Source organism: Colletotrichum costaricense, assembly GCF_030867565.1.
Source record: "Colletotrichum costaricense strain IMI 309622 chromosome Unknown Scaffold_6.1, whole genome shotgun sequence".
Lineage (NCBI taxonomy): Eukaryota > Fungi > Ascomycota > Sordariomycetes > Glomerellales > Glomerellaceae > Colletotrichum > Colletotrichum costaricense.
Window position 1 is genome coordinate 587,725 of NW_026848235.1, and position 11,122 is coordinate 598,846.

At 49.5% G+C, this 11,122-nt stretch overlaps 6 protein-coding genes across 6 annotated transcripts; 5 read left to right on the forward strand and 1 right to left on the reverse strand.

The window, feature by feature from the left end:
• Positions 1-348: 348 nt before the first annotated feature.
• CCOS01_06423 (uncharacterized protein) lies at positions 349-1,263 on the forward strand (the record flags this gene model as incomplete). Its single annotated transcript, XM_060454592.1, has 1 exon — positions 349-1,263. The coding sequence occupies one exon, from the start codon at positions 349-351 to the stop codon at positions 1,261-1,263; it is 915 nt and encodes a 304-aa protein (XP_060314292.1).
• A 2,250-nt stretch (positions 1,264-3,513) lies between these two features.
• CCOS01_06424 (uncharacterized protein) lies at positions 3,514-4,071 on the forward strand (the record flags this gene model as incomplete). The annotated part of the gene is made up of 1 exon (XM_060454593.1): positions 3,514-4,071. The coding sequence occupies one exon, from the start codon at positions 3,514-3,516 to the stop codon at positions 4,069-4,071; it is 558 nt and encodes a 185-aa protein (XP_060314293.1).
• Positions 4,072-4,963: 892 nt separating this feature from the next.
• On the forward strand, positions 4,964-6,022 carry CCOS01_06425 (2OG-Fe(II)oxygenase superfamily protein; the record flags this gene model as incomplete). The annotated part of the gene is made up of 2 exons (XM_060454594.1): positions 4,964-5,005; positions 5,075-6,022. The coding sequence occupies 2 exons, from the start codon at positions 4,964-4,966 to the stop codon at positions 6,020-6,022; spliced, it is 990 nt and encodes a 329-aa protein (XP_060314294.1).
• A 191-nt stretch (positions 6,023-6,213) lies between these two features.
• CCOS01_06426 (catalase) lies at positions 6,214-7,026 on the reverse strand (the record flags this gene model as incomplete). The annotated part of the gene is made up of 1 exon (XM_060454595.1): positions 6,214-7,026. The coding sequence occupies one exon, from the start codon at positions 7,024-7,026 to the stop codon at positions 6,214-6,216; it is 813 nt and encodes a 270-aa protein (XP_060314295.1).
• A 2,121-nt stretch (positions 7,027-9,147) lies between these two features.
• CCOS01_06427 (uncharacterized protein) lies at positions 9,148-9,570 on the forward strand (the record flags this gene model as incomplete). Its single annotated transcript, XM_060454596.1, has 1 exon — positions 9,148-9,570. The coding sequence occupies one exon, from the start codon at positions 9,148-9,150 to the stop codon at positions 9,568-9,570; it is 423 nt and encodes a 140-aa protein (XP_060314296.1).
• Positions 9,571-10,765: 1,195 nt separating this feature from the next.
• CCOS01_06428 (uncharacterized protein) lies at positions 10,766-10,942 on the forward strand (the record flags this gene model as incomplete). Its single annotated transcript, XM_060454597.1, has 1 exon — positions 10,766-10,942. One exon carries the CDS (start codon positions 10,766-10,768, stop codon positions 10,940-10,942), a length of 177 nt encoding a protein of 58 aa, XP_060314297.1.
• Between the last annotated feature and the right edge of the window lie 180 nt (positions 10,943-11,122).

Genomic DNA, 11,122 nt, shown 5'->3' on the forward strand with positions numbered 1-11,122 from the left:
CAAGCCAGGCCGCAAATCCCACTGTCTCTCACTTTTACACTTCGCTCGAGTTTTGGTCCGGCCTAAAACCTCTACGCCCCCTGGCGTTTGGCGTCGTGATCTGTCGCTCATGGTACTTACTCGACATTGTTCTTCCAAGCCCTAATAGGGTTGATGAAATCGGGTGAAGTAGAGACCTCTACGGATCGCGTGCTCAGCAACGTATATAGAGGAGCCCAGTTCCCCCTTCCCTGCTGTTCAATTCTGTCATCCTTCATCTCACTCACAATCGTCTACACGCAAGAGTAAGTCTACCAACTGTAAGTTTTTCATTCAGTCAGTTCGCAAGAAACCAAAAACAACATCACAATGTCTTCCTTTTCTCAAGTTTCTTTCCCCGTCGAGATGGAGTTGGATTCTCCCCCCACTTCATCCTTCGGTTCTTCTTCTTCTTTCACTCCTTCCGAAGGCAGACCTATCCCACCTGTCTTTGGAAATCCCTTCCTTCCTTCTACCTCCAAAGGCAGGCTTCTCCCCCCTGCCTTTGGAGCTCCCTCCTCTCTCTCTTCTTCTTCTTCTCCTCAGCCGGTTGGCTCTCAGGTTGGCTCTCACACCGACTCTGATCCAACCGAAGATCTCATCCAAGGCTTCTCCTCTTTTGCCATAGGCGCTGGCCCTCTCCCCCCTGCTCTTACCAAGCAGGTAGCCGCCCCTATTCACCCCCTCTCTCTTATGGCTGCTCGAGTCGCTTGGGCTAAGTGCAAGAAGAGCAAGTGCTCTCCCTCTGGCAATCACTTCCGCCAGAATCATCCCCTCTACCGCAAGTACTCCAACCTCTCTCTCTTCTCTTCTTCCCCCAAGAACCGCTCCAAGAGTGGCGATATCCCCCGTGGTCCCTCCTCTTCTTCTCCGGCGCCTGTGAATCCCTTCAAGGCCAAGCCTGAAGGTGTTCGCAAGCGCCGTGGCCGGGGTCAGGGCAGAGCTCAGGTGAAGCAGCATCAGGCTCAGGGCAATGGTCAGACTCCTCCCCGTGGCCCTCGGAACTCTTCCCCTGATCAGCGTCGGTCTAATCCCCAGCCCGCTCGAGGTCAGCCTCGCGGGTCTAGACCGAATGGCAATCAGGGCCCGAGGGCTGCTCAGTCTGTTAACCGCAATCCCTTTACGCCTGTTGCTGTGAATCCGTTCTCTCGTCCCTTGCCCCAGGCATCCGCTCCCGCTCCCCCTTCTCAGCCACGCAATCGTCGCTCTCGGGGCGGTTCTCGCCGCAACCCCATCACTCTCTGAGTACTTGTTTCCCTCTCTTGTTTTTCTTTCTGTACTTTGTTTTCTTCTTGCACTTACACAAAAGCCCAAAAAAACTTGAAAAGCCTAAAGAGAAAAAAAAAATCCCGTTTCCTTTGTCTTGGTTTGAGATCTTCATTCTTACGCTCCGCTTCCGTTTTCTTTTCTTTTTTGTTTTTGCTTTTCTTTCTCTCTTCTCTCTCTCCCCCCCTTCTCTCTTCTCTCCGATGTTGTTTTTGGTTTCCGGCGAATTGGTAGACTTTTCATCGCTTGCGTGTAGGCGATTATTTTACCTCCCTGGCCCCGGCGAGCCACCATCGCGAAATCGCCTTTCTCCCCTTCCCCTTTCCTCCAAGGCCCCAGTGAGCCACCTTCGGGAAATCACTCTTCTCCCCACCCCCTTTCCTCCAAGGCCCCAGTGAGCCACCTTCGGGAAATCACTCTTCTCCCCACCCCCAATCCTCCAAGGCCCCGGCGAGCCATCTTTGGAAAATCGCCTTTCTCCCCACCCTCTTTTCTCTCCCCGGCCCCAGCGAGCCACCATCGTGAAATCGCTTCTCTCCCCACCCTCTTTTCTCTCCCCGGCCCCAGCGAGCCACCATCGTGAAATCGCTTCTCTCCCCACCTTCTCTTCTCTCCTCGGCCCCAGCGAGCCACCATCGTGAAATCGCTTCTCTCCCCACCCTCTTTTCTCCTCCACGGCTTCAGTGAGCCACCATTGTGAAATCACTTTCCTCCCCACCTTCTTCTCCTTGGCCCCGGTGAGCCTATCACTACTCCTCTGGGCGATGAAGTCGGACTCCAAACCTCCCCGTGGTATTGCCTGGGAACTTCCTCTCCTTCATTGGATTGGTTGCTAAGTCCTTCGGGACTGGAGACGCACACAAAAGTAAGTTGTTCCTTCTCACTTTTGGTTGATACGCTTACTTTTAGGCCACTCACTTCTTTCTTCATGCCGCTGTAATTTGGTGTTGCTAACGTGGCAGGCTGGCTGCACTTGCTTCTTGGGCAAGATCCCCAGGCTGAGCAGCATGTGACTAAGGTGGGTTCTTAACCTCATTCCTCTTCTCACTCGTATCCCATCTGACTAACTCGTAAATGAATCATCTCGCTAGTGTTGACTCCAACAACTTTCTCGCAACTTAACAGCCTCTCTGGTTGGCTGACATACCTACAGTCACAACAAACTTGAAGATTTCATTCTCACTCAACTTAATCAACAATGATCAAGTCTAGTTAGTAAGTAATTTGACACCTTCCTTATTTCCTTCGAGAGAATCGAGAGGATCTAACTCTCACAATGTGACAACTGAAGTCGGACATGAATCAAGAGAAAGAAAGGAGCTGACAAACTCATGTTTTAGAATGAAGTCATTGGAAAGTGCGTTGTTACCTTTTGGCGAATCGCGTGTTGCCTGTCACGACGTTCAAAGTTGTGGCTGACTGCCCCGTGTGGCCCGGTTGCTTCCGTGCTGTGGCTGATGCTGCTACCCGGGCCGGGTGAGGGTGTGGCCGGGGCCTCAAAGTTTTCCCCGCGTCGCCCGCCCGGCTTGTCCGTCAGGGCCCGAACTCCGGCGTTAGCTCAGGGGCCATGTCGAACGAAGCTAGGGCTAAACTCAAATTGATAGGAAACCCTTCAAATTTGCAAAAATTGAGTACGAGTGCGAATAGCTCGTTCAATTGGGGTATCACTCGAGAAGCCGAGTGAGTCCGAGTCTTTTGCCTACTAGTAGGTCACGTTGTACTAGCCGTGGATAGTGCTAATCATACATTGTACCGGAATCTGCTCTTTGCAATCACACTGCCCAGAGCTATTGCGCCGCCCAGGCTGGAGAATGCCCTGTGAGTAGAGATTGCTCTTACCGAATGTCATGCGACCATACATTTGTGCGCTAGTCTTTTTCACTATTCCAAGTTAGCAAATGAAGCGTATGGCTCTCAAGGTTCACTACCTGATGCATCGCAAGCTCCGAAGACTATTATACATCGGGTGGTTGAGTTCTCGTATGGAGAAGTCCGTTATGAGATCTGCTTTAATACAGTTTAACCTTACACACTCTGATTGACAAGCAGGGCCGAACATCATGAGAGGCATCTCAGACTCTGAGCATGTGTTGTTAAATTTGGGGTATTTAAAGCAGGCTACTTCATGCTGCTTTCGGTTGTTGACAATATTCACTTGCACTGGCAATCGATCTACATCTAGTACTGCAACTCCCTTCTCTAGTCCCACCGCACTCGTCAATACCTAAAATGTTATCCTCAAAGTTCTTCCGAGGTCTTTGCGCCCTCTTCATCGTCCTTCTCGGGGCCAACTTCGCCACGGCCTCCCCAGTCGCCGTCGACGCGGATCTAACCGCCCGCACCCCGGCCACAGAAGACACCTCCGTCGCCGCCCGCGCCTCAGGCGGCGGCTGGTGCTGGCCCTTCTGCAACCCCTTCAACCGCGGCCTCCCCAACGTCCCGAACCGCTTCGACTTCCGCCCGCCCGCGTCGACGGCCCGCCCGCAGTACTTTGATACCCCGGACAACCAAGTCACCCTCCGCGCCGAGACGCAGACTACGGGCGCCGTGCTGGTGACCGTCTCGGTCGGCACGCGGTACACCCTGCCCGCGCACTCTGAGATTAACGTGCGGCTTCTGGTGCGGGGCACGCACATTGATTTCAACCATGCCAATCTGGAGTTTGGTAGCGAGACAGCGGTTGTAAGGATTACGCCGGAGCAGGCTTCTGCTTTCAGGACTGGCGAGAGGAGCGAGGATGGGTCTTTCAAGATTACGCTTTTGTATAAGTTGGGTCAGGACTTGTGAGCGAGTCCAAGGTTCTGGTACTTGGGTTTCTCGCGGCTAGAATTGCTGTCCCAGTGAGGACGCGCTTGGATGACGATTTCATCATGGGCAGCACTGCAGGAGATATCTATTCGAACAGAATTCAATAGCTTACGGGACTTGATAGATTTGATTAAGAATGAAGCCAAATGACTTGTGCTACATTACTACTATCGTCAGAAAACCCAAAGATATCAAAAACAGCCCATCCTCGGCGTCTTCGTGATGGGGCCCAATGGACGTTGGGGCAGCAAAGGGAGTTGCCTGTGTGGCTTTGGTGCCCCGGGCGAGCGAGTGGCCACTGTAGGCCCTGTAGCCCGTTGGAGCTTGCCCCACTGCAGATCTCACAACTTAATCTGTAACAATGACATGGTGTTCGAGCATGCTGCCTCTGTAAACATCGACTGGTATAAAAACATCCACGCACCACAAGAATAGGATCAGGTTTGATAGGCTTCTCAATGAAATGCACTTGGTGTCTCAGGGTAGAGAAGTTGATACCTGTATCCGTAGCCTCCGCTGATATGCTACCAGGTATCGCACGTCCTTCACCAGATATGCTGCAATCTTCATTTGGGGGCAACTGGTCCCAAAGATAAGCTTGCGTCGTCCACCAATCCCAGCTTTCTGAAGGGCGGGACGTGCATGCGGTCGCATCTCACTCATCATCATCTTATCTCGACTGCCAGGAGCATGAGTGAGTTGTGTAGACGACGAAGTTCACCAGGGACATGGTCGACTGCTTTAACGTCGTGATCGTCGCAAAGCTCATGAACCATTGGTCTGCTTGCTGCGTCATTCGAGTTGTGTATTCATTCTCTAGCACATATCCAGATTCCAGACAGGTACTCTGTGAGAGGCCAATCGAATCGCCATGGCAGAAAAGACGAAGTATGTTGAACGGGTAATCCCCGAGGTGTGTCCTCGTGCCTTGCTCTGATGACTGGTCGTGCGAGAGAACTAAAAGAGATCTTTCCCACCATAGATCTCCCTCCGTCATTTCGACAGCCGCATTGATGAAATCACCTCTCAGCTATGTGGCGCCGCTGAGAACGTCGGCTTCTTCTCCATCAAGGACCACGGCCTAAGCCAACCGGAAGTCGACGAGATGTTCTCCGTGTCCGAGTCTTTCTTCGCCCTACCAGATGAAGCAAAGGCCACCGTCCCATGGAGTCCCAAAAACGTCGGCTGGGAGAAGCTGTCACAGATCAGACCGTCCACAGGTGCAGCCGACCAGAAGGAGTCATATCAACTCCAATTTGGGGAAAACATGGACGGCGTCTGGGCCAACGATGAGATTCTCCCCGGCTTTAAGGAACAGTCTCTGGCCTTCATGCATCGTGTGCAGGCCATCTCGGAAAGGTTGATGCTCTGCCTGGCCCGAGGCCTTGGCTTCCAGGACGACTACTTCATCAAGTACCACGATGCCACCCACCCCAGCGCGCAGTCTGTGCTCCGACTTCTGCATTACTTTGAAACTCCACGAGTCAATGATGGAAAGGTGTATCATCGAGCAGGCGCCCATGCAGATTGGGGATTTCTGACGCTGCTATTTCAACGCGAAGGGCAATCGGGACTCGAGATATGTCCTGGTCGTGAGGCTGTCAGCGAGCATGCCCTGGGTGACCAATGGACAAAGGTCGAGATCAAGCCCGGGGTCATCATATGTAATATCGGCGACTTGCTCATGAGTTGGAGCGACGACCGGTTCAAGAGCACTTACCATCGAGTCAAGGCGCCCTGCGAAGAGGGGGATTACTACGGGGAGAGATACAGCATGGCTTTCTTCAACCAGCCGTGTAAGGAGGCTGTCATACAGGGCCCGCTGAAGAAGTATCCGATGGTTACTGGGGAGGAATTCAACCGTAATGCCATGAACAGGATGTACGCTGCTTTGCAGGCGAAGATGGCTGGGAATGAAGTCAAGACTTGAATGATGGAGAATGAGACTGGCAATGGAAGGTGTTAGATAGGGCGGTAATTGCGTCGACCCCTGAAGGCAAAACGACTCGCGGAACACTCTCTAAATCATTCCCTTCCGATATCAATGAGTTTTACCTCGAAGCCGCGCCACCCTTTATCATCAAAATGATCAGAGATCCTTTCTTGCCTTGAGTTGATTTATTACTTCCAGACAAAGCTTACGTCCCTCTCGCTCATGGACACCTCCTTCCACCCAGAGATTGAGACATCCTTCCAGCCTAGCGAATCGCAGCTGATTGTCCCCTTGAAAGAGCGGCAGTCATTTCCAGAGAACACAACATAGCCTCTTCCAGTCTCCCGGTTAGGTGTTGGTAGCGTAGGGTTATCTAGCGAGGGTGTCGCGGTAGGCGTAACGTCTCCGTTCCATTGAAACCAGAATTTGGGAGAGCGAAAGCTGTTCTTCTCGAAGTTCTTGAACCGCTTCTGCTCCTCAGCTTCGCTCTCTTCTTCGTCTTTCGATTCTTCGTTGACTTCCTCCCCTTCCTTGTCGATATAGCCCCCTGCTGTTCCTAGATTGTTGTCTGCCTTTGCCTCATCCTCACTAACATGGTGTCTCAGGACCGAGCCATCTTTTTCATTAGGGTCGTCGGAGATATCGGCCTCTTCGTCGCTCCCTTCAAACTGAGATATCAAGTCTTCGAGAACCTTTCTGCTTCCGGTAAGAATGATGCTGGCATCGAGGACCCCGGGCAGGTTCAGCTGTCCCAATAACCCCCTGCCATCTTCCGACAGCCGAAATATATCCATTGACGGACCAGCAGATTTTCCCTTTCCTCCCTCTGATATCTGTCCTCTCAATTTGGTCGCACTCGGACACTTGATATCGTATCTACCAAATGCTCTCTTGACCTCGAAGGCTCCACCGCGTCGCCCTCGCCCGCCCCCTTTGTTGGACTTGTTTGCTCTGTTGTGGACATGTCTTGATGTAAAAGCTGCTTCTTGCCAGTCGTCCATTGTGTGTGGTGTATATCAATCGATTTAGGTAGTTGACATTTGTACTCATAGTGAATGTTCTACTCATAGTGAATGTTCTACTCATAGTGAATGTTCAGTTGCGTTGGCGCATTCACACTCAAAGGCGCAAATTGCTGTCCAAAAATGGGAGTCTTGACGTCATATCTTGAGTAGCTCAAATGACCCGAGCGCTTGGCTTTGAGATCATGTCTTGACATAACAGCTAGTGAAGGAATTCCATGCTGAGATCGTCAAGAGAAGGATAAAAGATGCAAATGGGAAGAAAATCCCTTGACAAGTATCCGCGTTCATGGAGCTCATTTCAGCCTTGACAAATGGACTGCTCGGTGAGATTGAGTGAGCAGCTTATGAATAGCGAGCTCATCAGTCTAAATGCAACATGATGAAATGAACCAGCCCACTAAAGCCAGTGGACGTGAATCTCACTCACCGTCGCTCACTATTCACCTGTTGTAAGTTCAAAAGCTTTGCGACACTAGAAAGCGACTTCGGAAACAGGCCAGTCTAGCCCTTACGCCGCGATGGGGACGTTGAACGATAGATCGAAGCCATTGCTCGTGGCCCACGATCTGACGGGCGGAGCCGGCTACAACGTTGGCATTCCGCGCCCACCAACGCTAGTTAGCGCAACATTCAACTCATCAAAGACATCGAAACCGCGACGTGTGGATGAACCTTCTCCACTGTTTAACTCTATCGTTTTGCATTACTAGAGGATTACCGCAGTACATATAGACGCTACCCTACCCTCGAATTCCGCACTATTTAACCTTAACCCTTTTTATAAGTTACCTATCCTTTTTTCTATTCTACCCTCTCCCTCGTTAAGGGATTACTAAAATCGTAGTTTTAATAGCTTATTAATAAGTTAATATTATTATTTAAAAATAAATAACTTATTTTTATATATAGGTATTAGGAGTTTTATTATTATAAAAATAATAATAAATATATTAAAATACTTAAGAGAGCTTTTTAATAAACTTTTAATACTATTTAAAGCGATTATCTTCGAGTTATAAAAAAAAGTTAAGGTATTATATTAATATAGCCTTATTTATCTTATTAATATTAATAATACCTTTTTTAATATAGGATATATTAATAATACTTTATAGTTACGTTATTACGTTTTATAAATCGTATTTAACGTTAGCGAGGCTTTTAATATTATTTATTAAGTTTTTTATTAAAGTCGTTATTATAGGGTTAGTTTAATTATTAATATTTTAATAAGTATTTTAATTTAGTATACTTAGAAGCTCTTATAGTTTTTAAAAAGAGGTTTTTAAAGGACTTATAATTAGACTTTTTATTTATTATAAGCGAAGCTATTATAATTAAAGCTATAGCACTACTTATAGACCTCAATAATAAGTAGTTAGTAATATAATTATTTTTTTTTTATAATAAGCTTAAAAAAATATCTTAATTTAAGTACTAAATAGGTACTATACTATTTTATTAAAACTATATTTTTGTACTTGTAACTTAGAAAGAATTAACTTTCTTCGATAATAAGGTACTTAGGATGAACCTTCTCGGCCGGGTTGCCCCCGGACCCGTCAGTGCACGCGTTACATCAGAGGTCGCATGCCCTGTCGAACCTTTCACAGCACTCACCGAGACTGAGAGTGCGAAGGGAGAGAAGAGAGTCTAGACCTTGTGGAAGTAACCTGTTTCCAAGTTCCAACCCCTGTCTCTCACGACTGACGCTCCCCCGCAATGAGCCGCTGGTGGCCCCTCTTCGCCGCTGCGCATCACCGGAGTGTGACGTCAAGCCCGCCAACACAGGAGCGTTTCCCTGCCCGCCCAATCAGACGCGCAACGCAACGCAAGCAAACCCAGGATTTCTTGTTTTTGGACGACTCCGTCACACGCAATGCCGCTGCTTAGGGAGGACAGAGCTCTGAGCGACATCATAAAGCTCTCTGGTGCACTTTCTAACTTGCTCCCGTTCCCCTCACTCTACTGAACTTTGACCATTGATCATTGAAAACCCCGCGATAAACCAGTACAATACTCGCACGAGAAACTTGAAACAGTCTTGGAATACACAGAAAACACCATAGAAAAGAAACACACGAAAACACCACCACCATGTCCGACGACGAGAACAAGGGATCGGGAACCATCTACTCCCGCAACAAGGAAGACACAATCGAAGCCGAGACCCTCCTCTGGCGCGCAATGTGCGACAGCAAGACGAAGCACCTGAAGAGATACCTCGACAAGGAGGCCGTCCTCGCTCACCCGGGCCAGAAGCCCCTCTCGCCCAAATCCAAGCCGACGCTCCAGGAGTACCTCGAGGAGGACTGGGAGCCCTGGACGGCGTATCGCATGCACGACGACCCCGAGTTTGTCGAGATTGACATGATGAGCTCCAGCTTGGTGTACAGAGTCACCGCCTGGCGCCAGGAGGGAAAGAAGCTCGTCGCGACGGAGGGAATTTGCAACAGTGTTTGGAAGCAGGAGCCTGGTGGTGATTGGACTTGCTGCTGCCACCACATGAGCACTGTTTAAATGGGCGAATATGGAAATGGTTGATGCAAAAATTCATGGCCGAGGGATGGTGCATGACATCGACGGAGGTGGGATTGGCTAGGCGTTTTGTACGAGTAGCGGCATGGCTCGCGGGCGCTATTGTTCTGATATGATAATGATTTATCGTAATGGCATTTCTCTTGACTCAAAGTATTGCAGTCTATTCATTTTGAATCTCGTATATGCGTGTTGCGGTTACATTTCTGGCAATCGTGCTCGTTGCTCTGCCCCGCAAGTTGTTTCAATGGCAAGGCGCGTGCGCGTGCGCGTGAGGTCAGGTGTGTATCGCCCAATCGGCTTGGTGGTTGCGATTTTGCAGTGCACAAGATGATGAGGAGAGTATCTTTCGAGTCGCTTGTACCTTACGCTAGAAAAGGTTGCTGCAAAATGCATCCAGGATGTGAAGATACGATATGATGTCACAGGATCATTTTGCATTGGAGACAGTGGAGAAACCTGGAAGCCCTCGACTCCAAGTAGGCCAGGGCGATGATGGAGCAAAAGGAGGCAATGGTCTTGTAAGAAAGACAATCGTAAAACGAATCAGAAGCACAGTGGAATAATGGTCAAAGAATCAATTCTCAAGGTAAACGTTTCGAATATTGCAGCGGAGGAGATACGGCTCTTCACCCGGAGCCCGGAAATGATTCGGCTCTGGGGCGGGACCGGTATCCGGGGCCGTCCGCTAGAATATCGGCAAATTCGTGCGAGAACCAACACCCAGCTGGATCGAAGACATGCATCCAAAAATTCAGTTGCCCAAATCATGATGTTTCAAGGATCTCAAATCTATGCTTATTTTCGTCCTGATACAGACGCCGAACAAACTACGAAGAACAATGATAACCTTGTACCCAAGATCAAGACACGACTTTCTCACGACATGACTACCCCTATTCTGTTACTGGCTATAACCAGAGCATGCTCGAAGTTACCATCTGGAATTGTTGAATAAGTAACCGAGTCAGTCGTATCGAGGTACAAGCTTGAACCAACAGACAGCTCCTGAAAGTTCACGAACTCGGCGCCATCTCCAACCGAGACATCCCTTACAGGCAGATAGGCCACTCCAATCTTCTCAACCACCTTTTCCTCCCCTAATTCCTCGAGTGGTGTAACAATGAGAGCGCATTGTCGCAGCGGGTCCCCCCCGTGCTCCTTGTTCGAACCAACAATGGCACACAAGAGCGGCCGAGGCAAACCCCCATTTGGCTCGTCCAAGATCATCCTCGCCGGATTGTCTCTCATTGGTGTGCAGACTGGTACTCGAAGTATGACTCCTCCGAGGCCGGCGGATCCACATACGATATGGCTTGCAACGACCTTTGGAAAGGTGATGAGATATTCTTAGTCCTCTCGAGGTCGCCAAAAGCAACTGGCATGTACCTCCTTTCTCCATCAAAGGCCACCTATGACCAAGTGCGAACCCGTTCTTCGGAAGGAAAATTGATTCGCTGCAGGGTTGTTGCAGTGTTTCGACGCTGCCAAAAATGTCTATGTGGAGGTTTGACTGGAATACTCCGTAATTCCC